General features: G+C 43.3%; 1 protein-coding gene across 2 annotated transcripts in view; it reads right to left on the minus strand.

Moving 5' to 3' along the window:
• Positions 1–24541, minus strand: part of LOC311253190 (uncharacterized protein) — a 181360-nt gene that overhangs the window by 114580 nt on the left and 42239 nt on the right. Inside the window, exons 2-4 of one of the 2 annotated variants that reach the window (XM_084346976.1) lie at positions 16804–16932; positions 13562–13631; positions 13269–13399 (exon numbers count right to left, since the gene is read on the minus strand). In XM_084346976.1, the coding sequence (XP_084203102.1) occupies positions 13269–13399; positions 13562–13606 (176 nt within the window). In that variant the 5' untranslated portion in view covers positions 13607–13631; positions 16804–16932. The remainder of the gene's footprint in view (positions 1–13268; positions 13400–13561; positions 13632–16803; positions 16933–24541) is intronic. The other variant, XR_014621634.1, reaches the window with a different exon arrangement.

Raw genomic sequence — 24541 nt, forward strand, 5'->3', positions numbered from 1 at the left:
TAAGCAAGAGACTAGTGAGTATGACTGACCAATCATGTGTGAGCAGGCTTTGGCATCGGGTATCCACAACCTGTTATTACCCGCTGCGACTTCGCAGGTCAAAGTTCACCAAACTCCACGGGAAGCCAAGATGCATGATTGAATGTGGCCTCAGCCAATCAGCGGCAGAGTTGGGCGGGACTTGACGAGAAAATCAGAGCGCTACGGAAACGATGATGACTGGTATTTCCAGGTTTTTGTCAGAACAAACGTGAGTAATTAAGTGTCATAATGGCGGCACGTTCAAGGCTTTGGATGCGTTAGCTAAGTCGGGTAAGCGATGGTAGTGTTCACTCGATGTAGGTTGCCAACCTAGATCTTCACAAACGATTAAAACGCCGCACCAATCACTCTAAAAACAAGGATTGGCATCTTGTTACCATTAAAAAAACTGTTCCGGTTAAGTGACAGGAAGTGATGCCCAAAATTCACGCATGTATCTTAAGGGATCTGGAAGAAGGTGCATACATTTCATATTTAAAGTCTTCTTGAGGCTCAGATGGCGTATCCATATCTGCACTAGTTTGTACAGCACTTGCAAAAGTCCCATTTAAACTGCCCCGTTATGGATTTTGTTAATTTTGTTCCTGCATTCAAATAAAATCATAAATCATAAATCATGTTTAAGTCCCTATATTTGCCTTTATAGTCGAGGTAATTTCACCACCTGTCTGTTTTTAGCTGTGTTTGTTTGTTATGCGAGTCTGTGCGGTTGTTTAAACACTGGCCCTTCCCACTTGAGAATATACAGTATATGAAAATATATTTTCTTGGGCAAGACAATTTAGCATCTGCTGCGCCGAGAAACACTAACTTCTCTGTTTACAAGCATGTTTTACAGCGGGGGCCTGCGGGGCGACGGGAGCAGCGCTCAACACAATTCCTCCTGTGTAGCTCAGCGCTGCTGGCTCGCTGCTGCCGCCGCCGCTGCTGTTATTAAGTCCACAGCCATGCCAAGCGTTTGTACACAATCCTCTGTTGTTTGGGCTGCGCGGCGCTAGGTAGCGTTAGCATCACCCCGGCAGCCGAGCCGAGGATAAAGCGTGTGTTTCAAGTGGAGGAATGCCAGTCAGCCAAGAATCCCTCTCTCTCTCTCTCTTTTTTTTTTTTCCTCTCTCTTCTCCCCCTGCAGCATCTCCAGCATCTAATCCATGACCACAGACATCCCCCTCATTACCGCCAAATTACATGCAAATTTCCCCAAATAAATGAGTTTTAAGTACTTGACAACCTGTCAGCCTCGGAATATTGAAACGTCCTGACGGCTAGATAAACAATCAACAATAATCACTCTATGCAAATTTGATATTTCCTGCACAATTACGAGAGGAAAAAACACCCTCTATAAATAACTGGACACACAAAGGCATCTGGCATTTGTTCAGGTTCTGAACAGATACGGATGCAAATGAAAGATTCTTTAGGATGTAATTGATTCAAACATCGCTGCGCCTCCTCTGCCTCCTTTTATTGTTCTTCTTTTTTTCCTCCCTGGCACTTGTTTTTTTTCCTTTCTCCCTCTCTCTTTATCTCGCCGCTTTCAATATACACAGATAATGGCTGATGTAAATGAGTGAATGAGAGAAAAGGGGAGAAAGAAGGATGATGTGAATCACCCTTTTTTTTCCCTCTTGTTTTGTCTTTTCGGGGCTGGAAGATGAGGGTAAAAAAAAAAAAAAAAAAAGGAAATAGCGGGGCTCTTATGAAGTGGATTGGAGATGACGGTGGAATTGAATGCAGGCTGGGAAACGGCGAGCTCTGTCCGTTTGCTTGCGAAGGAGATTACTGCGCTCGCCCTCCTCGCCGCTCCTCCACGGCACCCAGAGATTAAGACTGACAAGAACATATCAAGTCATTTCAGGACAAGCAGATCTCTCACTCTCATCTCTCCTCCCTGGGCCTTTTCTTCTCAAAACACTTTCTTCTCTCACTGCCTCGCTTTTCCTCCCTCCTCTCTTCTTCATTTGTCCGTCTCCCCGTCCACGCCGAGTTGCCTGGCAGGTTTCTCCGAGGTGTAATGTGTGCCGAGCGCGACCCCGGTGACCACAGACGTCCAGGATCAGGACATCCATTAGCGCCAGCTAACAGCTCCATCCCCTGCCCGGCACTGACACCTCCCGCTGGGCCTCTCTATCTCCGACTCCCCCCTCTTCTACTCGTGGCCTCGGCCCGCTGCTCTCCAGGCTTCGGGTTCATGTTTTTTATCGCGGTGAAACACTCAGGTGTCAGGCGGAGACGGGCGGCTGCAGGAGACGCCGTCGTGGCTGACATCCAGAATCGAGGGGTTGGGCCGTAGTTACAGGTTTAACTGGTTCTTGTCACTTCAGTGTGACTCGTCCGATCACAGCGGGCGTTTGAGACGACACGAAAAGTGCATTCAGCTGCTCAGACGTGAGTCGGTTGGGCTCGCAGATGCATGACTTTAAATGTAAATATGAAAAGTTAGTTTGTTGTTTTTTAAGCTAATTAATAGTTAATTAAGCATTAGTTAACAGTTAACTTTATAACGACCATCCACATAATGTTTACAGATGACTACATAGTATTCATTAACATTTCTAAAGTTTAAAGTTGTTACTTTATGATAAACAATTGCTTGATGAATGGTTTTTAAGGCATTTTAGTGTTTGTTAACAGTGAAATAACTATTAACTAATGTTTAATTAACTATTAATTAACCATTTGTTAATGATGGTTGCTATAAAGCGAAACCAAACTGTCCAGTGAAAGCGACATATCTTCAATTTCGGTGATCTTTTCAGGTAAACTGAATATTTACGTGTTTCTAAATGGGTCAAAAGAATAAGAAAAAAGAAGAAATTTAGCTTTCAGAGGATTTCTTTCTTCTTTAGATATAAAAACATCGTGATGTATCGTTGGATGACTGTCCTACAATGTATCAAGCATCGCAGAATCGCTGTATCGTGATACTTTATACTTCATACCTCTTCTTGTATTTGGGGTTCATAAATATTCATGCCATTCCAGTTTAGTTCCTGTTTTCTGCTTCAAACCACCAATCTACGACCCTCGACCACAACGTATGTTTAACTTTGACCTTTTTGCCTAACTCCTGTGGTTGCAACAACCCATACTCCTCCAGTTTATCCTGACTTTCTTCACCTGTGGACGACACCAAAATATCGTTTTGGTCTTTTCTTTGGCACCTGTGGTGTTCGGAGACCTGATTTTCACCCTCGGGGCTCTAAATCAAGTGTAATCAAGTTAATCCCTGTCAATTAGGCAACTAGTGAAATTAACAACAAGCTGCAATCAGATCAAAATTTGTTTAAGACTAAAAGACTGCTTTTCTCTGTACAGTGAGATATTACACATTTCTTTCCAGGCTCCTGGTCATCTGTCGCCTTAAGGCAAACACGCTCACATCTACACTAGGTAATCCAGCAGCCGAGGTTACCCTGGTTACCTAAAAAGCACCAGATTATTCCTCACATTGTCCTGCCGGCCAACAGAAGAGGATGATCTCTTTCGCTAGAGACGCCGCTGGGAGATCAGGAAGCGCTGCGGCTGATGGGATCTTTGAAAGTGCTGCGGTGGACACCTGGGCTTGAGGGAGACGGTCATGACGGCGGCGTTTGACGAGCGGCGCCGTTATCAATCACGGGCCCGCTCTATTAATTTCATCAAGGCCCCGGTGCCTGCTGACATTAAATGACACGCTGGTTGGTCCGATGGCGTCCCTGAGGTGGCAACACGGCCGGCCGCCGCTTTTGAAATGCAAATGAGGCTTTAACCTTAAACAGAGCCGCCCGGCCGAAATTATCTTTCTGCCTTCAAGTCAGGTGCTCACCCTCCTTCCTTTCTTTTCTCTCCCTTCCCCCCACTTTTTTTACTTCCACCTCTTCCCTCCATTCCCTCCCCCCTTGTTCTTCCACCAAGTTGACCCCTGGGGTACCGGAGATGGAGAGAGCATCTTTAGAAGAAGCGACAGATAAAGGCAAAGGTGGAGGAGGGCGGAGGGAGGAAGAGGAGGGAGGAGGGAGCAGTGCTGACACCAGCATTCTGTCCTGATGAAGGGGCAGAGGAGCGCCACCGCCAAAGCCCGGGGATGAAGACGTCTCAAGGACGAGGGAACGTGGAGCGCGGAGGGGGGAAGGTCGGAGTGCATCCACTCCCTGGGATGACCACACGCAACCCGCCTCCTTCTGTCCGTGTGATTGCCCCACACTGAGGGGAGGCGAGTAAAACTTCTGATGTCAGGTAAAACCTTTTCACAATAAAAGCCCACCTGAAATCCAATCCGTGGCTTTTCAAAAAAAACACCCCTTCAGACGAGCGGTGCCATTAGAGCTGTCAATATTGTGAAGCATTAGCGTGGGCCCAGACAAGGAAGGATTGGTTACCAATACGCAAGAAGCTGCCATTGTTCCTGGAAAGCCTTTTTCCTTCCTCTTTCTTCTTTATCTGAGCAGACTGAACACATTAATTTTAATTGAGACATCAGACGGGAGTGAAACAGAGAGCGCTGCCTGGACAGGCGGCAGATACATGACGGAGAGAGGAGAAAAATATTCAGACGGCGAAGGGAAGAGGGAGAGGAAACGGGGGTTGAAGAAAAAGGAGGTCCCCGCGGCAACACAAACAAACATATGATAAACACATGAGAGCTATCTCCTTTCTTTATCTCTCTGCCTTCTCCACGTCTCTCCCGTTCCTCAGTCCTCTGTCTCCTTCCTCCTCTCTTGTGCCGGCTGTCTTTAAAGAACAAAGCGGCGCAAAGCAAACTCCTTCAGCACACAAAATTCTCCACACATTGCCGAAAAATCTCAGTGTGCGAGCTGTAAACAGCGTTTTGTACAGTCAGTGCACATCAAGATCCATATGACTCAGCAAGCGTTACAGTGGCTGTGGGGATTTGATTTATCCATCTGAGAGCGCTGTAATTACAATGGCTACAACATGCAGCTACACTTTTTTTTTTTTTAGGATAATGTGTTTTTAAAGACACCCCAAAGACCTGAACACTGTAAAAAAAAAAGTCATTATCAAGTCATTTTGACTGTAATTGAGCCTTTTAAGTCTTTTAAAAGTTAAAAATCTGCCACTGAAGGAGCAAAATCCCATCCTGTTGTCAGCTGAAATCAGCTCACAGTCTTGATGCTAATGCTGCAACTTGACTCTTTTAAGATAAAGACACAATCATTTGTTCATTTGCAACAGATTGAAGTGTTCCTGCAGCTCTGGAGCCACATGTGGACGTTCGAATCCACATGTGGAAAAAAGGGAAATCACGTATAAATGTCTGCAATTTGCATGTGACAACGTAAATGTGGTTATTTTCATTCATATGTGAAAATGTGTCCCCATATGTAATTAAATTATTGTCATGTGACGTGTTATGATATCAGATTTTCATTACATGATTATTGTGGCCTAAAGACTTCACTATAACAATATTATCATGATATAGACAGTCGTCTACCAACAACCACAAGTGTACAAAAGTTTAAAACTTACACCTTTTAGAGGTGGTTACCTCCTGTGACAAAGCGCCTAGGGAAAGAAACAAATGATTGAAGAGGCAATGTATAACTTACACAATACTTTCTTATGTGTGTTTTTTTAAGCACAATATCAATTTTTCATTTTTAAATATCACGATTATCGTCAATATTGGCGTATTGTGACAGCCCGAGTTCACATGTGAAAGAAATTGCAGGTGAAAATGTGCAAAAATATATAATTAATCACGATTTTATGTGCCATGTTTTGTTTTCACATGTGAAAAAAAGATTGATGTTGAATGTATGTAACTGACATGTGTAATCTTTTTCACATTTGAACATTTTACTTGAGAAAACAGACACTTGCATGTGAAAAGGTGTCAAAATTTGAAATTCACATGTGCAGAAGCAATTTCACAGGATTTCATGGGCCATGTTTTGTTTTCATATGTGGTAATGTAGGTTTCACATGTGCTAGTTTTCATGCATATGTGAAATTAGTCTTTGAAAAAGTGTGGTTCACATGTGACATTTTGTTTTCACATGTCAAAATTTTAGTCCGCATGTGAAAATGAGGAATCCACATGTGAAGACGTAAACTTCACGTGATTTTTTGCGGCAAGTTTTGTTTGTTATTCAAATGTGAAAATGTAAAACTGACATGTGGAAATTTTCCTTCATGTTGATTATTTTCTTATTTTTAAACACCTATGATGTGGGTAAAACAAAATTTAAAGACCTGCATATGATAATATCTGAGGGATCTCAGGATGTGTTTTAGAAAGGTTTGCTTGCAGTTTGCATGTTTTAAAACATGCAGATATCTCTACTGAATGTACTTGTGCATGTTATGTGTACATGTGCACGCAGTCGGTGGCTATATGCACATGCCACTGTGCACCAGTGTGTGTTTGTGTGTTCAGGAGCCGGGGGAGGGAGGCGAATGAGCTGCAGAAAAAAAAATAAAAACGAGGGAGCTAAGCCCGGGATGTTAAGCACGGGGGAGACACCTGGCACAGAAACTTAAGTGCTTCCACCAAGTATCATCAACCCAAGATTAAAAGCGTCGAGGGGGAATAGTGGGAGGAGAGGGATGCAGAGTGAGGAGGAGAGAGGGGGAGGGAGTGATCACGCATATGACAAGAAGAGGGAAAGGAGGAAAAAAAAAAATCAAGAGAGGATGAGGAGGGGAGGAGGGGGAGTGGAGGCGAGAGTATCTGAAGGCAACAGCAGTGATACAGTTTGTAATGCACATACTGGACGTGAAAACACACAGACATGCGATACATAGCATACACACAGGTATAAAACCAACACTGTTCGCAGCCTGACAGATAATAACAGGGTGTTATTTCCCTTCAGCAGACAACATGATGATTGGTGACATATGGACTGAACAGAGTGGGGAGAAAAAAAGCAAACGCTACAAACGCTGGCAGGTAAAACCACAAAATTCTGATTAGATGTTGTACTCCTGTTGGGCAAATCAATCACATTCTTAAGACACAACAGTCGTCCACAACTGGACTTACAAGGTTTAAGTCCCCCCGCCTTAAACCGCAGAGCCTGATTACCAGACAATCTTTCCTCAGATGTCTAGAGACTAGTCTGTCAAGAGGCCTACTGATTACTGTACACAAATACCAGGCTAATATCCTCCGTCGATGGCAAACAACAGGATGTGTGCGCCGCAATCTATGGCTTGTGTGTTCGGCTCCGGCTCGTCTTCAGAAATCTGTGTTTTGATTGCAGAAAGTAACTGCGTGTACGCCTCTTTAAAAAGACGTCTATGCTCTCTCTTCCCCATTTGCTGCCACTCCTGCGAATGGTTATTATTATCGTCATCAGCGGAGAACGGTGAAATCAGGGCCCTGACAAGCAATCTCTTCTCTAACTCAATCTCTCCCCAACGCTGCAAGAAATGTCCGTCAGCGCAAGTTATTTCACCCGGCGCTGGGTATTAGTCATGTTTTTCATGAAAACAGGCAACAGAAATCTAGGTTAAGGGTGAGGAAATGTCACTTCTTTGAGTTATTTACAGTTAGGGTTAGGGCTGCATTAGAAACAGAGGTTAGGGTTGGGTTAAACATGGGTTAGGGTTGGACTCGGGGTAAAACAGAGGGTAAGGGTTGGGTAAAAAACAGGGATTAGGGTCAGAATAAAAACAGGGGTAGGGGTTGGGTGAGAACAGGGGTAGGGTCAAGGTTAAAACAGGGTAAGGTTTGGCTTAAAACAGAGGTAAGGGTTAGGGTCAGGGTAAAACAGAGGGTTACGGTTGGGTTAAAACAGGTTAGCATCAGGGTCGAGGTACAACAGAGGTCAGGGTCATGGTTTAACAGGGGTTAGGGTAGGGTTAAAACTGGGTTAGGGCTAAGGTTTAAACAGGGGTTAGGATTAGGTTGGGTAAGAGTACGGGTGCTACTTCCTCTTATCATTGAACCCACAATCCCTTTCACTGTTTCATTTCTGCAAAGTAAGATGATCTGATTATCTGATTTCACAACTTAACACTTTGCCAAGACGGACATTTTTTGCAGAGCGTCTCCCTCTCCCATTCCTCTCTATCCAGTCAGTGCACTTGTGTGCATCCTACAGTCGTGTTGACAAGAGGAGGCTTACAACTGGCACACACAAGCCCCACTACAGGCTTAATAGCGTTTCAAGTGTTTTCTCCTGGACTCGTGTCGAATCTCCCAACTGAATAACGGGCCGGCGTCAACATGAAGGGGGCTGAAGGAGTTGGAGATGGCAGCCGGGTTTGAAATGCACATGTAACCATCCCCAGTTAACAGCATTTATGGGGGGGTTTTTTCCGTCCACGAATGCTCGTCTGACATAGGTCATCATTGCTTTCATGACAACGACGATGAAGGTGTTGATGATCAGGCGAATTGATACAGTATTCTTCTATTCAAAGAGGAAATTAAACAGCAAATTAAATGACCCGCAGGTCCACAATAACTCCATTCAGAGGCCAGTGAGTCGTGATTGCAGATTTCTCAGTCTGGCAGTGAGTCAGGTAGATAGTCTGCCCGTCTTCAGAACATAGGAGAAGAGCTATAGTTAAGCTCTTTCTGCGGCTTAGCACCAATAATCCAACCCACAATTCTCCTCTCGTTCTGAACCCAGAGAGAGGATGAAAGATTTAGACTTTCACCCTTGGTCTCTGAAGCCCTGCTCTTTCTCTTTCACTCGCTTTTTTTTATTCCTCTCTTGCTCCGATCCATCGCCGCTCTCCTCTCCATCTCTGTTTGTCTCTCGTTATCCTTCACCCCATGACTCAGAACAGGAAAAAGATCTTGTGATGATTATTTCACAAGCGTGCTGATATCATCTTTGTGGGTTTTCTCGCCTCTTCTCATCTAGGAAGAGGTTTACAAAGCATCGAACAGAGCAGTGCCTCGTCTCTCCAAAGCGTCCTTACCTTGAAATCTATTGAAGAACTATGAGTAGCCTTTCAGTATTGATCACGTTTAATACCAGTGGAACAAAACAGTGCAGTATCGTCTGCGTAGAATCCAAAATAATGGCTCTTTCTTGGATTTCACGACTGTTAGTTTGTACTGGTCAAGATGTTTAGAAAAACTATAGTCAAGTAGTTTTGGTTTGGGGTAACAATGAGATGTTGACTTTTTGGTTTGTTGGCTACTGTTTTTAAGCCTCCAGTTTGCCATTATGGTCGTCGCCATCTTAGTTTCTTGGAGCCAGAGTTTTTTGGGTAGAGTGATGCTTTTCGCAGAAAGTTGGTCAACTCAGGGAACTTGGGATCATAGTACCCTTTTGTATTTTCACAAAACAAAACAATGCAATTGGTGTTTGCTTGCATAGAGACAGTTGACACATTTTGACACATGAAAGGTTTTTGTGCTTTGCTTTAATTAGTCACCCTCCTGTAGAATACTTTCACGAAGTAAAATTTGGTTGTTTATGTCCCAATAACATCTGATTTAATGTGATAAAGTGAAATATTAACTTTGAGTATATATGTAGCTATATAAGCCGCTTTCTTCTTCTTTCTTTTTGTCAATAATGACCCTACATGCCCATGTCTTTAGCCAAACTGATGCTTTTCGTGTTAGTGATTGCGCAGGGGTCTGCTATGGTCTACATGACGTAAGTGTCATCATCAACGTATATGTGCGTACATCTGTGTAGCACCAGTTTGTTGTCCGCATTTCCACTACGCTGCAAAAAGCTACGGGATACATTTAATTCTCTAAATTGACTTGGGAGTATAATCCAGGCCTTCGTCTATTTAAAGACACTACAGATCGAACAGTCAAGCGTTTGCTTGCTATCCGTGTTAGCATTCCTGGGGTTGAGAGTTCACCATTATCATCACATAAAAATCCATTCCCTGTGAAACAACAAGAAGCGTTGTGTTGGGCTCAACACTGGCTTTCTATTATTAGCTTGCTGTACTGAATGAACAAGCCAGAACAGAAAGCAAATGGCCTCCTGCTGTGAAATACTAATAATTGGGTTAATCAGGACATTCATGTCTACATTATATTATCCACAAATAGTCCCCCGCTATCCACAGAACGCAGCTCCTTCTACTGCTTTCCATACAAATTTTATATCAGTCTTTTTTCTGTACGATAAAAAGTATGCTTTAAGTGATACTGCCCACACTTCCTGATTGCTAAAATATCACACTGACTGCTGGACAAGCTAATTGCAGCTCAGGCACCGACATCGATTTCTTAAATTAGGTTTTGAGTGACAGAGGAAAAAGAAAATGTAGAGGCGGTAAAACAGACAAAAGGTTTTAAAAAGAAAAATCAGAGAAATGAAATATATAAAAACTCATTTGCTCGCACTTCCTCCCACTACCTGCTATTCCTGATCCTTCCTCACTCATTTGGCAGCTCGCGTTGCCCCTCGACTGGCATCTAAAGGCTTTGATGTAGTCGGCAGACGCCGGGCGAGCACCGTGGTAACCTGTGTTTGAGGAGTCTGCGAGCTGCCCTCTCTACATCCCCCTCTCTCTTCTCCCATCCTTTTGTGTCTGTCCGTCTCTCTCTCTCTCTGCCAGTTAATGAGCCATGCAGGACTGCCATCATTCTGTGTAGTCATGTAGAGAGTCGGCGAGAGGGGAGGAAAAAAGAGAGCTGGGAAGACAGAAAATGGGTGAGACAGTGAAAGAAGAGAGCGGGGACATGATGTTTTCCCTCACCTCCTCCCTAATCAGGCCCGTCTCCCTACCAAACACCACGCGGCAATTAGACCTGACAGTACTCCGACTCCCACAATCCCGCCAGGACTACACGTTCAAACACTCAAATAAACACAAGGGGGAAAGAAATGCCTGAAAACCGGCACAACTTCAAGAAAACAGAGCTCCCCGGTAGCAGGGATGCGAGCGCCGAGGTAAAAAATCTCAAAACTATAAAGACAGACGGAGTAAAAAACAATAAAATCTTCGGCGTCCCATCGTGCACGGCCAGATGTTTTGCCGGAAAGTGGTCATGACTGTGCGGGGTGTTGCGCACGAACACGCCGCAAATCCCGAGAGGACGCCTTTGGAATAGTCGGATGATAACAAATACAGTTGAGCCTGCTTGCATGAACAGTGAGCTAATTGGGATAATTAGTTTGTTACCTCGCTCGTTATTGCATTTTAATGTGGATTCCAAATAATCGGGAGGAGGAGGCGGAGTGGGATGCTGGATGTATGTTTATGTGTTTGAGCCTCGTGTCTATCCACATGGGTCGCATACATTTAGATATGTTTTTAGGCAATTAGCTGACACTCAGTCACAGTGGCTTGCATTGAGCGAGCAGATAAGGTTACAGCAACTTATTCGAAAACCGCATATGGAAAGAAAAAGGGACGACGCCAAAACGCTCGCTGTATTAAATATCATTAATCTGTTGCTGTGTTGAACGAGTTCCAAGAGGTATTTTCTGTGGCAATTTGCATTTTCTGTGCCGGATTTTCCCCATCCCGGTGAAATATCCATGTCAGCTAATGATTTCTGCATTTTTTTTTTTTTCCAGCACGCCTTTCAACAACTTCCAGAGAAGGGACATAAACTTGTTGCGTTCGGCTGAGGGTTAAACGTGTAGGCGGGGGGGAGAGCGATAGCGGCGGTAAAAAGCGAGAGAGAACATTTTTTTCCAGTCGCTGTTATTCTGTAAAAAGTGAAATGTGTTGTGGCTGAGAGAGAGAGGCTGGTAACTCTTCCTGCTCTGTGATGGATTAATGCCTTTATGATTGTTAAACATCAGTGGTAAATGGTGAGTTTTAAAAGATGAACTTGCTCTTTATGAGATCTAAACCTGATTTTTAATTAGTTGAACTTTGAAAGCAGGAATCTTCTGTGTTTTTTCTTTTTTAGTGTTAAACCAAAGTTATATATTCAAACTTTTGAATACTTAAGATAAAGAGGCAGCACAAACGCTTGACTAGTCTCAATTTCACCACTTTATTCAGACCATGTCAACAAACATGCTAACCTTTTAGCCTACTAGCCTTTGTTCTCAGCCCTACTGTCGTGCTCTGATGAAGGAGGTCAAAACGTTAGCATGATCGTTGACATGGCCAGAATAAATTGGTGAAATTGAGATTATTTAATTTTGTCCTGGTGCTACCTTCTTATTTTTGGGTATCCGTCAGTTTCTTCCAAACCAAACTCGTATATTTCAACTAAAAAGGAAGCACAACCACAGATTTTCAACAAATATGCTAACCTTAAGCCTGCCGTCACGCACTGACGAAGGCCTGTAGGCTGAAACATTTCCTTTCTACCAAGGATTTATGTGTGCGACCTGAAAACCTTTGAATATTAACAGTTTGACTATATGAGTTTGGTTCACTACCACAAACAAAACACCTTGAAGACACTTTTCAACACCCCCATAAGAAAGTCACATACACAAATCTTCCAGATAAAGTTAACTAATCTCAATTTCACCAGTATATTCTGGCCATGTAAACAAACAAACATGCTAACGTTTTGGACAACCAGGCCGAACTGTTAGCATGTTTGTTGACATGGTGAGAAAAAATTGGTGAAATAGCGATCACTCCTTTTTTTCCTGAAGATTTGTGCGTCATACTTCTTTACCTTTGCATATTAAACTGATTTTTATACTCCATTAATTGCAGATGTCCAGGAAATATCTCAACGTGTCATTCTGCCTCTTCATTTGTAGTTAAGCACAGAAAAATGAGGAGCATAACAGATGCAGAAATGCTTATATTTGCCATCAGCTCACTTTGTTCCACCCTATACGTTGTCTCGTCAGCCCATATGTCGCACCAGAAGCTGCACGCGTGCTCCATGTATGTGAACAGATGAATCAAATGAAGCGCAGAAGAGAGGAGCATGTGTCCGGCTGATGATAGCAAAAGCCTCGTGTCACCACTGAAGCCCTCCCTATCTTCCCCTCTTGAAGAAAGCCATTTCAACCTCGCACATCAAATGGCCCAACTCTCCAGAGCAAAGCACGGCAATAATTCCAGATAAATCATTCCCTCACGGAGCCACTTGCTGCGTTCAAACGCACCCGTGACCTTCAGCTCTGCCTCTTTCTACATCATATAGCCCGGGAATATAAAAGCTTATTAGCTCGGAACATTGTTGATACGTTTGTTCGAGAGGCAATGCACTAATGAGGCGTTGCAGGATGCGGGCGGCCGCCGACTATCCTTTTGGAGATATTTTTCCCCCGCCAGAGGAGCATAATACACTGCTAATGGCATCTCCTTCACAAATGGGCAAATAAAAAGAAAGATGAAGTGCAATATTGCTTTACCATATCAAAGGAAGTGGCATCGGCAGGACTGTGCGACTGTCTGTTGGCACGTTGATGGGCGAGCGTGAAGGTGGACGTAGAGAGGATCGGATGGTGAATCCACACAGGAAGACGAATAAACAGAGTAAAATCTATAAAGTAAAACGCCAGACAGAGAGACAAAATGACATCACGTTATGATAAATGTAAGCGTGTAAGTTTAGGAAAGAATCAGACGCTATAGAAGCAGATCCTTTAAGTCGTATTTACTTTACTATACTGTGTCTGTGTGCGTCCTGCTGACAGATACTTACACAAACATACTGTGTGTTGACAGAAACTCCTCTGTAGCAGGTCATGTTGTAGCATCTCGCTCAACAGTAGCTGTGAAAACAGAAAATACTGACTTTAATAAGATTTATTTACCTTTTCCGGCCTGTCAGGCTGTTTGAGGTGCCAGATTCTGTCATCGCTCCTCAAATATTATACTTAAGGTAATTAAAATGTAGAAAAATACAACAATAACCAGCCCAAAGACATGTTTATAGACAATTTTCTTTTAATCTGACATGGCCAGATGAAGCCAGCCCTGGCATTCACTTCCTTGTACACCACAGGTGGGGTCATTGGTCCGAACCAACTCAGCAGGATTCACGGGGGAGTTCAAAACTCTAGCAATCACTAAATGTTGGTCATTTATCTTTAATTATGTGTGTTTTTTGGGAAAGAGAACGATCTTCATCACCTAATAAACTAAATTAACAAACTGACTTTAAAGGACACATTTCATACTGTTGTACTTGGCGGACCCTGCCACCTTTTCTAGCTTCAAACAGCTAGAAACATATTTCTGAATTTGTTATATCACCTTATTTATAGTTTAAATATAAAAATTCTCAGTGTGAATTTCTACATAATGCCCCTTTAAAGAACACAGAGCAAAATAGTATGGTAGATAAACATCTACAGTGAGTGTAAATATCATTTTACTTAACTTTAAGGTACTTTATGTCGCCCAACCCCCACTTTTGTGTCAGTTTTCAGCTCATTTCACTCAAATTTAGTTCAGGCCAGGACAAAACAAAAACAATAGTTTTCTGAGTTGGATACGTACGATGGTACACGGCCGTGTTCTGGTGCTGTAAGGTCCGACACCGACAGCGCCTTTTGTTGTTAATAATTGTTTTGCATCTTCATTTAAATACTTTTCAACGTCTCCGGGTCGTTATGTATTCCTGCTAATGTTATAATACAACTAAAAACCCTTCTGAATGTCATCCAGCTTCACTCATCGAGGAGGTCGAGCTCCACAAATACCGAGACAACATAACACTTGAGCGAGGATATATGAGATTGAGCGTTTAATGTGCAGGCTGACAAGCGACAAAGAAAATGTATCCAATCGTCAGAAAAAAAGCTGCCTGTCGGTCAAAGTCAGATGTCTGAATTTAATTACAGATAGCTGATGGAGAGATCGCTGACGGATTAATGCCTCTGCAATTGTTAAACTTGAGAAAATGTTGGGTTTTTAAATACAGTTTGTCCAAGAACATGAATATATATCTTTATATTTAACTTTCTTGTTTTGCGGTTGGGTTGAGGTTGAGAAACGTTTGCCTCATATCCAGGCTGGGTGTTTAACATGTAACGCCCTGCATAATCTAATATTCTCAAGCTAAACATCAGCGTGCTATGCTAATCAACACTTTTCCTCCTCGTCCCACTCCCTCCTTATGGGGCCACAATGCTCGTCCAACACCAGAGGGATTACAGTCTCCTCTGATCAATACCCTCCAAACTCTCCGACAACACATACTGAGTGATGGCCAGCAGTCGACAAAGGGAGCCTAAATATTTTGTAAATCCACTTCCCTCCTGCTCGTACGACTTATTCTTGCTGAGAGCCCCCGGAGGGCCTCGCGGAGACGTCGGGAGACTCTCACTCAAGGGCCGCCTCCGAGGGGGAAACGATTTCGACTTTGTTCTGGCAGCGAGCGCTCTGTGGGGAAAAACGCCTTAAAAAGGCCCACATAATTAGAGGAGGGAGTGAGAGGTAAAGACGAACCCCGGTTTAGATGTGAAGTCGATATAGGGGAGTCGGCTCGGGCTTGGACGCAGCGGCGCTTTTTTTGATGCTACATATCGACGGCAGCAGCCTGGAAACATGCTACCACTCTGATGTATTCAGTTCATTTGGGGTGAGGTGCAGGACGCGGGTGGAAAACGGTCTTAAAGGAAAGAAAACACACTTTCTTAATTGATTCCCAGATGGTTTGCAATTGAATTTGAGCTCGCCTGAAAATGTGTAAAGTCTTTTGTGAAAAGGGGCTTAAAAACAAATGGATTCAAAGGATTCCTGACATCCTGAGTGGACATCTCAGAGGTGAGACATGGTGTTAAAGGGACAGTCCAGAGATTTTACACATGAAGATCAGTTTACTCATCAGTAGGAGGAGACTACACTCAACATAAATACAATATATGATGTACTCTGTGGCTTGAGCAGCTTTATAGAGTCTGAAAAATAAGATAATCCTTGTTTGACCGAAAGAGGAAATGTTAAGTTGCACTAGCCTCTTTTAGCTAACTGTTTTGGTTTAATGGCCTACAGCTTTAATATAAAGATATAAAATGGAAACAAAATAAAAACAATTATTTATTGTTTTTGGTTCAGTTTCACATTTATCATCAACCTCTTCTCTGCCCGAAAAAGAATATATATTTTAGAAAAGCTACTTTAAGCTAGCTACCAAGCCTCAATAACCAGACACGCTACGTTAGCCATTAGCTGGTGAACACGTGGTGCGCTTAGCTGCAAAAGACGGTCAGGAGAACAAATAAAAAACATCAAAGAAAGTTAATATTGGACTTTTAATCAAACTGATACAAACACAACACAATATTAGCGCTAATGTTGCTCTGTCTTCTGCCTGATAAGTACAGCTTGTTGAAAAATGAAGCTAACGTGGCAAAAACATGTTTACAGCCGGGTACAAAAACTGTTTTTGGTCTCTATAGCCTAACTTATTTCGGCGTTTCCAGGTTGACTTTTCTAACTCCCTCGTTTAAGCCGCTAGCTGTCTACCTAGCCAAGATGGCGACCACACCTAGCTTCGCAATAGCTCTTCAAAAAACCTGTGGAGGACGTCACAGCGATTATATTCCTGTTTTATCCAATCTAGCTGCTCCCAAGAAGCCCAAAAGATCTGTTACTACCACAAGCTAACATGCTAACAGGGTTTTAAATGATTTCAGAGGTTAGATATTTACCCCAAATCACCTTTAATTGTTGTATCATTTTAAATGCACTCAGCTGCAGGAAGAGGTGTAAAAATCATGCTTCATTTCACGGCACACAGCGAGAACACACCTGCATAATCGCTCCGTCTGTCTCACGGACAAACTTCAGAGAGAAAAACCTGCAGTTTAGCCCCAAACTGCGATGCAAGGCGTAAATTCCCTCAGTGACACCCTCCTCCCTCCCATCCCGCCTCCTAAAGCTCAGCCAAACATACCCGCTCGCACAAAAAAAAAAAAACACCTCACAAGCACACACCTTGTATTGTCTTCAGCTATGCTCAATTATTAATGGATAAACAAAGAGCCGTGAACTGTGATGGGCTGTCGGCGGATATTTTCCCCCCTCATATCTCGGAGGCCCAGGAAACGTACACAAGAGCTGGCACTGTAAAGAAGGGGAGGAGAAGCTTAAGGTCAAACTCACTCACTTTGCTCGGGATGTGCACACGCACACACACACACACACACACACACACAACCAGATGTGCATGCATGTATTCACAAACAGATACAAATAAACAGAAGATCTGCGAGGATACAGATAGTCTAAAAATGTCAGAAGGGGGAAGTGCATGCGAGGAAGGAGTGTGTGCGTCGGAGAGAAGTGGAGCAGATAGCTCATTTCCTCTACTGAGACGGTTAGCTGCCTTTCTCTCTCAGGAGGTTGGCTAGCCATGTGAAGAGTGTGTGGATGTGTTTGTGTGCGCATCTAACAGACAACAGACTCTCCTGGGCAGGCGAGGATGATGTAAGGGCAGTTCATCGACTTCACTTCGTGCAGCGGCGCCGGCACAGAACGAGCTCTTAGCAGCTCCGACAGACTCACAGATAAACAAAACAGGGCCGACAGTTTTTAGTCTTAAATGACATTTATTAAAAAATACAAGGATTTCACCAGAAGATATGACGAAGATGATGTCCTGCAGCGTCGATCCATCTTGGTTTGTGTTTATCAGTGTGGTTGTTTTTGGTCATTTACAGGAAACGCTGCTTTGTTGATATGACGGCGTCTCTGCATTAACTGGGAAGTGACTCAAATGAGCCATGATGTCATTCCCTCTTTCTGTTAGCAATGCGGTCTGTGATTCAAGCCGTCTGTCTCTCAGCGTGTTTGTCTGTCTGTCTTTCCTTCTGTTTCCTTTTTTCCTCGAATCCAATTTGTGAAGGGAGACGGAGACGTTTTCAAGTGATCGCATCAGATCTGTGCGTTTCAACAGTCACATAAATTGTTGTAACTGTGCAGACGGGATGCATTAATTCATGAGAGGATCTTCAGGTTGACGTCCACTCTGCTTGTTTCTGTCTTAGTGTGAGACGATTACACTACAGTGTGTGTGTCATGAGGTGTAGTAACTGTCCCAATCGCTGTATGTTGTACATTAACCAGTGGTCTCTCACTTTTGTTGACACTTTGTCTCTCATCTGCCGACATCTCGTCAAAAATAATCTGTCATTGTTACCACAAACATAACTAGAAAATGTCCTGACGTCCGAATAAATATATCCAGTGGTTTCATGCTTGCAAATGTTGAAATGCTATCTCAACACCGGTCTCTCACTTGTCCTGACATTTAGTCAAAAATGTCTTTTTTGTTGCTATAAACCCTGCTGGAAAATGTCCCCACTTAGAAATGATGAAATGCTGTCTCAAACAGTGGTCTCTCGCTAGGCATCCGTCTCATGTCCATCTCATCAAAGAAATATACGGTTTTCTTGTTGCAAATAAGGCTGAAAAATGTCCTGAAATCTCAAAAATATCCAGTGGTTTCATACTTAAAAATGTTTGTGTCCGTCTCCTCGTCAAAAATATCTGGTATCGTTGCCACAAACATGACTAGAAAATATCTTGACGTCCATCTCGTGTCTCCAAGTCTTGACAAAGATATCCAGTCCAATTATCTGGTGGGACGTCTTGTTAAAAATCCAGTGGTTTCACGCTTGCTAATGTTGAAACACCATCTCAAACAGTGGTCTCTCACTCAGCCTCCATCTTGTGCTCTGACCCAAAATATTAAATGACCAGAAAAATGATGATAAAATGATAAGGGAACATTTTGCAGGTTTATTGTAGAACAAACAGACAAATAAATAAGTCAATCAATGAATACACGTTCATATTAAAGTCATATGTTTGACTAATAGCCAACTAGCTTAAGGAGGGCAAAACCCCAGCACCATGAAATGACCACTGGAGGAATAAGGTCCTCTTTTATTTAAAATCTATGTTTTCTGTCATTAGATTTGGTGGTGCATGAAACAATTAGTCAAAAAAATTACTTTTGCTTGCTTGTTCGTGAAATATAAGGACTGCTGTTGATCAAAATGCTCCAAAGTTCAGTGATATATTCAATTAAAAGTGATAAAATACTTAGATGACTGATCACAGCTTTCAAAGCTGATTAATCTTCTGCCTACTGACACGTCGCTTACACTGTAACTGACTGATAAAACCTGATCACACTGACGTACAAACACAATTCAGCCAGGAACGTACTGTAGATGCAGAACTTCTGAGGCTCGCTAACCAACACAAGCTGGAGGGATCAGCATCCATCCACCAATGCACACACACTAACACACACATATGCAGTGTATATGTGCGTGTGTCACATGCACATACCATGCACCCAGAAAGAAAAACACTCCAGTAAGTTCCCCCCTCTCAGCTGTACACACACACAAATCCATCAAACTGTGGCGTACATCTCCGACTTGTTAAGGTACCATTTGTCAGCTGCTCCTGGAGTGGCTGTGTGACTCCGCCACTAATTGCCACTGGTGCTAAATTTAGTAGGGGAGATATGAGTCCTTTTGATCAGAAGCACTGAATCTAAAAAAAAAAAAAAAGAAAAAAAAAAGAAATGGCGCTCAGCCTCGCAGGCAAGTTTACCCGCCTCTCCCTGCGCTCTCCCCCATCTTCCTGTCACTGGGGAATAGGTGAACTATTCCATATGTCAGCCTTGTCAATCAGCGGCAGAAATATGGGAAGTGCTCCCCCTCTCTCTCGCTCTCTCGCCAAAGATCCTGGATGTTGTTCGTCTCCGTGAATCCTGCCAGGGCTCCGGTGTGTGTTTATTTATTTCCATGTCATCATGGGTGGTTTGAAACCTCAAGACAAGAAGGGAATATTAATCAAAACAATCCCAGCCAGGAATTTTAATTGTAGCGTTAATCAATCATGGTAAATGAGACGGGGGCTCTAAGTAAACTTGTTTGACTCGGAAGACGCTGCTGATGTGGTGCGGTGTACAGTAGAAGTGCTTCTTCGGCTGGGCTGAGAGGATTTATTCTTTTTATACATCAGGATCCATCTTGTGCTGGATTTAAAGCCGTCTTAAAGGGACAGTTCACCCCAAAAAATCATAAATGCATATTTTTCCTCTCACCTGTGGTGCTATTTATACATCTAGATTATCTTTAGTGTGAGTTGCCTCGTTTTGGAGATATAAGCTGTAAAGATGTCTGCCTTCTCTTCAAGATAAGGGAACTTGATTGGACTTGGCTTGAGGTGCTAAAAGCCCCAAAAAATACATTTGAAAAGCTCGACAGTAATGTCTCTTTCCAGAAATCATGACCTGGTTCCTCAAGATAATCATCAGCATAGAAGGAAGCATGAGATAAGCTAACTAAGCAAGCTAGTGTAGCAGCTCAGTTGAGAAGGATGGCATTAATGTTTACATCCCGCACAGGCCTCTCGTCTATCCAACGTGAGTCTGCTCATGGACAGGAGGCTAGCCAGAGAAGCTAATGACGGTAGCTAATGTTATAGCACAGCCGAAGTGGACGTCATGTATCTACACATGGATAAAAGGCTTGCTAACTAAGCCAGCTAACATCTTAGCTCTGCCAAAGACACCATTAATGTTTATGAGCACGAGCATCACGTCCATCCAACATGCATCTATGCATGAGAGGCTAGCAAACTAAGCTAATGAAGGTAGCTAACATTATAGCTTAGCAGAGCTAAACTAGCTGCCATCATAGCTAAGCCAAGGACGCCATTAATGTTTACATCCTGCTCTATCATCCATCCATCCAGCTTGCATCTACACATGGACAAAAGGCTAGCTTACTAAGTTAACTAAGCTAGCTAACGTTATAGCTGAGCCAAGAAAGACACCATTACTGTTGACATCCTGCACTGTCATCCACCCTATCCCATCTACTCACGGATGAGAGGCTGATGTTCATGGGATAGCATTGGATGTAAACATGGCTGAGCTGTAAGGTTTACAATCTTTTTTCCATTAGCATCTTTCTGTCGTCTCCACATATGAAACAGACAACAACGGACGCCAAAAACAACCAGTCTGAGCTCTTGCTGCTCGGTCCTGAGAGCTCACTTCAATGCCAACAAGTCTTCAAGTCGTCAACTGTTTTCTCCTCCAGAAATGTAGCTATCCAGCCAGTGACAAAAAGCAAAGCTGCCTGTTTACTGATTGATGGCACGAGTGCAATCAAGACTTCCATCGTAAATCAAAAACTTTAGCTGTACAAGTTCTTGCCTGCAATCAAGGTTATGGCCGATCAACTTTATCTCCGACAAAAAGCCCCGTCCTGTGCGAGCGACACCAATAAATATTCTATTTTGATCCATTTCAGTGACGTGATGCCATCCAGAGGGCTCTTATTCTAATTAATACATTTTTCATAATCCCGCCGAATGGCTAAATAAAGGGCTTTGTGGGGAGATTGATCTCTGTGAAAAGAACATCCATAAAGAACGCAAATCATACTAAAAGCACTGTCTAAACAAGACACATAAAGGCCAAGGTTGCAAAGTGAATGTGCAGCAGCTTTTATAAGTGCTTAATGCATCAGGGCCGGTTATTTTCTTATTCCACTTGTTGTTTTCTTCTCTATGTTGAACATATTTGGACCAAAGACATGAATGTGCAGAGCTACAACACAGAAAACGGCGCAAACGGTATAAAATTGGCATCATGCAAAGAAAAATATGTTTATTCTCCAGACTGTGGTCTCATCATCAATGATATCATCATTAGGTGTAAAAAAGTGACATCATTCTTGAGGTGACCAGCGCCGTTAAAGAGATCCGCTAACTGTCAGCAGCTCCCGTCTCCCTCTTGGTGATTCTCGTTAGCGCCCCGTCTAATTCATTAGGACGGAGACCATCAGAGGCATGAAAATACTGCTTGTCAACAAGCGACGAGCTGCCGAGAATCACGTGTTCACAACTACCATTTCTCACAGACAGAGAGGCTTTGACTTCTGATGTTTCCTTCATGAAATACCTCACGACACATGAGGAAGTAGTAGTGTTACGCTGGTTGATACTGTTTGGTGCACGTGTTGAGCTTGAGGTGTGTTACTTACATTATTTGACCGACGCTCTGAGAGCAGCAGAGGCGACCCGTTCAGCTCAGGATGAAAATGATGACTAAGGTAAGTTTTCCACTTGAAATAAAGTGACTTTTAAATGTCAGAACTGTGAGACTGCTGAATATCAGAGGGACCGAATACTTTTGGTTGTGAGCGCCCAGTCAGAAAAGAAAGTGACACAGCAAAATAGGAGGTGGTGGAAGCTTTGGCAATACACTGAATAATGCACGACCCCCTGCCGAAAAATGCAAACCATGCTGCATCTCTTTATGGAACAGTTTATACTCTTGCAGAGTAGTTTCTGCAGACCACAGCTAGAGACGAGCAAGAGACCACTGTTTACATCCCAACAAAACCTCTTATCACATTCAGTTTACATGTATATGACCTGACTTTCATGCATGTCAGGCGGTGGAAGGTGCGGTGTTGCTGTACCAGCCTGGTAAGACAGCTGCCAAGCCAGAGACCACTGTTCGCAATGGTTTTACAACATTTTATACAAGCGTGAAACCACTGGAAAGTTATAACAAGATGTTGGTAGAATTTCTACTCATTTTTGTTGCAATAAAACCAGATATCTTTTGCGAGACATACGACGAGCGAGAGACCGCTGTCTGAAATGCATTGCAGCATTTGTAAGAATGAAACCGCTGATTATTTTTACCGAGACAATGGGACAATTTCCAGTAGTTTTTGTTGCAATAAAACCAGATATCTCTGACGAGACCTTGGGACATGAGACGTACAGCAAATGAGACACCACTGTTCCAGATGGCGTTCAAACAGTTGCGACCAAGAAACCACTAAATGTGTTTAGCTAGGCATTGGGACAATTTCCAGCCGTGTTTGTCAGAATAAAACTTATTTTTAACAAGACTTCGGACACGAGATGTACGACGAGCAAGAGATACTGTTCAAGTTGGTATTTCCTAAATTTGTAAACCTGAAACCACTGAATATTTTTAACAGAACTGGACAATTTTAAGCCGTGTTCGTCGAAATAAAACTGTATATTTTTGGCGAGAGACTATGTGGGATGGCTTTTCAACATTTGTAAGCATGAAACCACTGGCTACTTTTAACGAGAGGTCATGACCTTTTGTCGGTTTTGGTCAAATTATTGCACTGGACGTTGTTGTTGGTTTGCAATCGGTGCATCAAACTTTATCAAAACTGAACTCTCCTTGAGCAAATCGAAGAAACTTGAAGATTTTCTATTTATAAGTTATTGCGTGCCTGGCCCTCAGCACTGAAACCAGACAGTCCACACAATAACATTACAATGTGATGGCACATCGTCTAACCTGATACCCAAAGAAATAGGATACACACAACCAAACAACTAATTGGATCCAGACGTGCAAGGTACCAACACAGCTGTTGGTGTTTCCAAGTCCACCACCATCTCTCATACACTCCCACACATCCACAAACATACACCCACAGGAGTGGATGAGTGCAGGATGAGACATCGAGAGCGATGATATCACAAATCACAGGGACAATCAAGACTGTGTCATCTCCGAGCCGGCGTGCGGACTTCACAACGAACAGGCTGTTAACAACAACAAGCAGAAGAAGAGTGGATGATGGAAATGATTTCTTGTTGTAAACCATTAGACAATCCCGCCACACACTCGAAACATCTATCCCGCCTGTAACTTGATGACAAATGTCGGATGTTGATGAGCTATTACAATATGCATGGAGCTGTTTTTGTCACGTACTGTAACTTACGGGAGCGATGAGATCCTTTAAGATCTCGATATGATAATGCAAAACAAGATATGGACATTGAAAACAAGCTCTGGTACATTTATTACTCTGTTTAGCATGAAAGCGCTGCCATCTTCAGACCGTTCCCTTTTTACTTTTTTCCAATTTATGTGACAAAACGTGTGCTACATCCGATCGGTTAGCGCAAAGTTTTTGAAGTGACGGGAGGCTGCACGCCGCTGTGAAAAACCGAATGTCCGGCCTAATGAAGCCGAGAATATGGCCTTCACTTCAAATACAAAACTCAGCTTTGAACCTAAGGTGTGCACGTGTGTGTGTGTCTGTATGTCTTTACATCTACCTCTTTGAGGCAGAAAGACAAAGAAAAAGCCGGGCGGTGTGTGTGTGAGAGGATCTCTGCATTAACCTTGCTGCTGGCTACGACCTCAGCCCCCCCTCCACACGCAGACACACACAATAACACACACATTTACTAGGCGTTGGTTCATCCTAGGCACCGGGTTGCCATCGCTGCCCTCTCCCTCGCTGTATTTGTGTAAAAGCTGCACTTAACCTCGTCCCCACCACCAGCACTGCCGCCGCCGCCCCCCTACCCGGGACCCACTGACAGCTCACAGGCAGGCCGCCTTCAAAGGGTGCAGCGCTTCAAACAGACAAGTGCACACACACACACACAAACACACACATTACAGTGCTTCTTCTTTTTAACCTTTATTTATCCAGGGAAAGTCAAACTGAACTTTTCCCAGCAAAGCCCCGCTTTGAGTTCACACCTGCAAGCCTCCCAGTCCGACCTCAATCCTCTCCACTCCAGTGCGGGTGGAGATGCCTCGCTCGGAGACATCTCAAAAGGTTTCAACCAGCAACCTTGTACTCGTAAGCCCCCCCCCGCCCAACCCTCCTCCGTCTACATT

This window comes from Pagrus pagrus (genome assembly GCF_965226575.1).
Source record: "Pagrus pagrus genome assembly, chromosome: 24".
Taxonomy (NCBI): Eukaryota; Metazoa; Chordata; class Actinopteri; order Spariformes; family Sparidae; genus Pagrus; species Pagrus pagrus.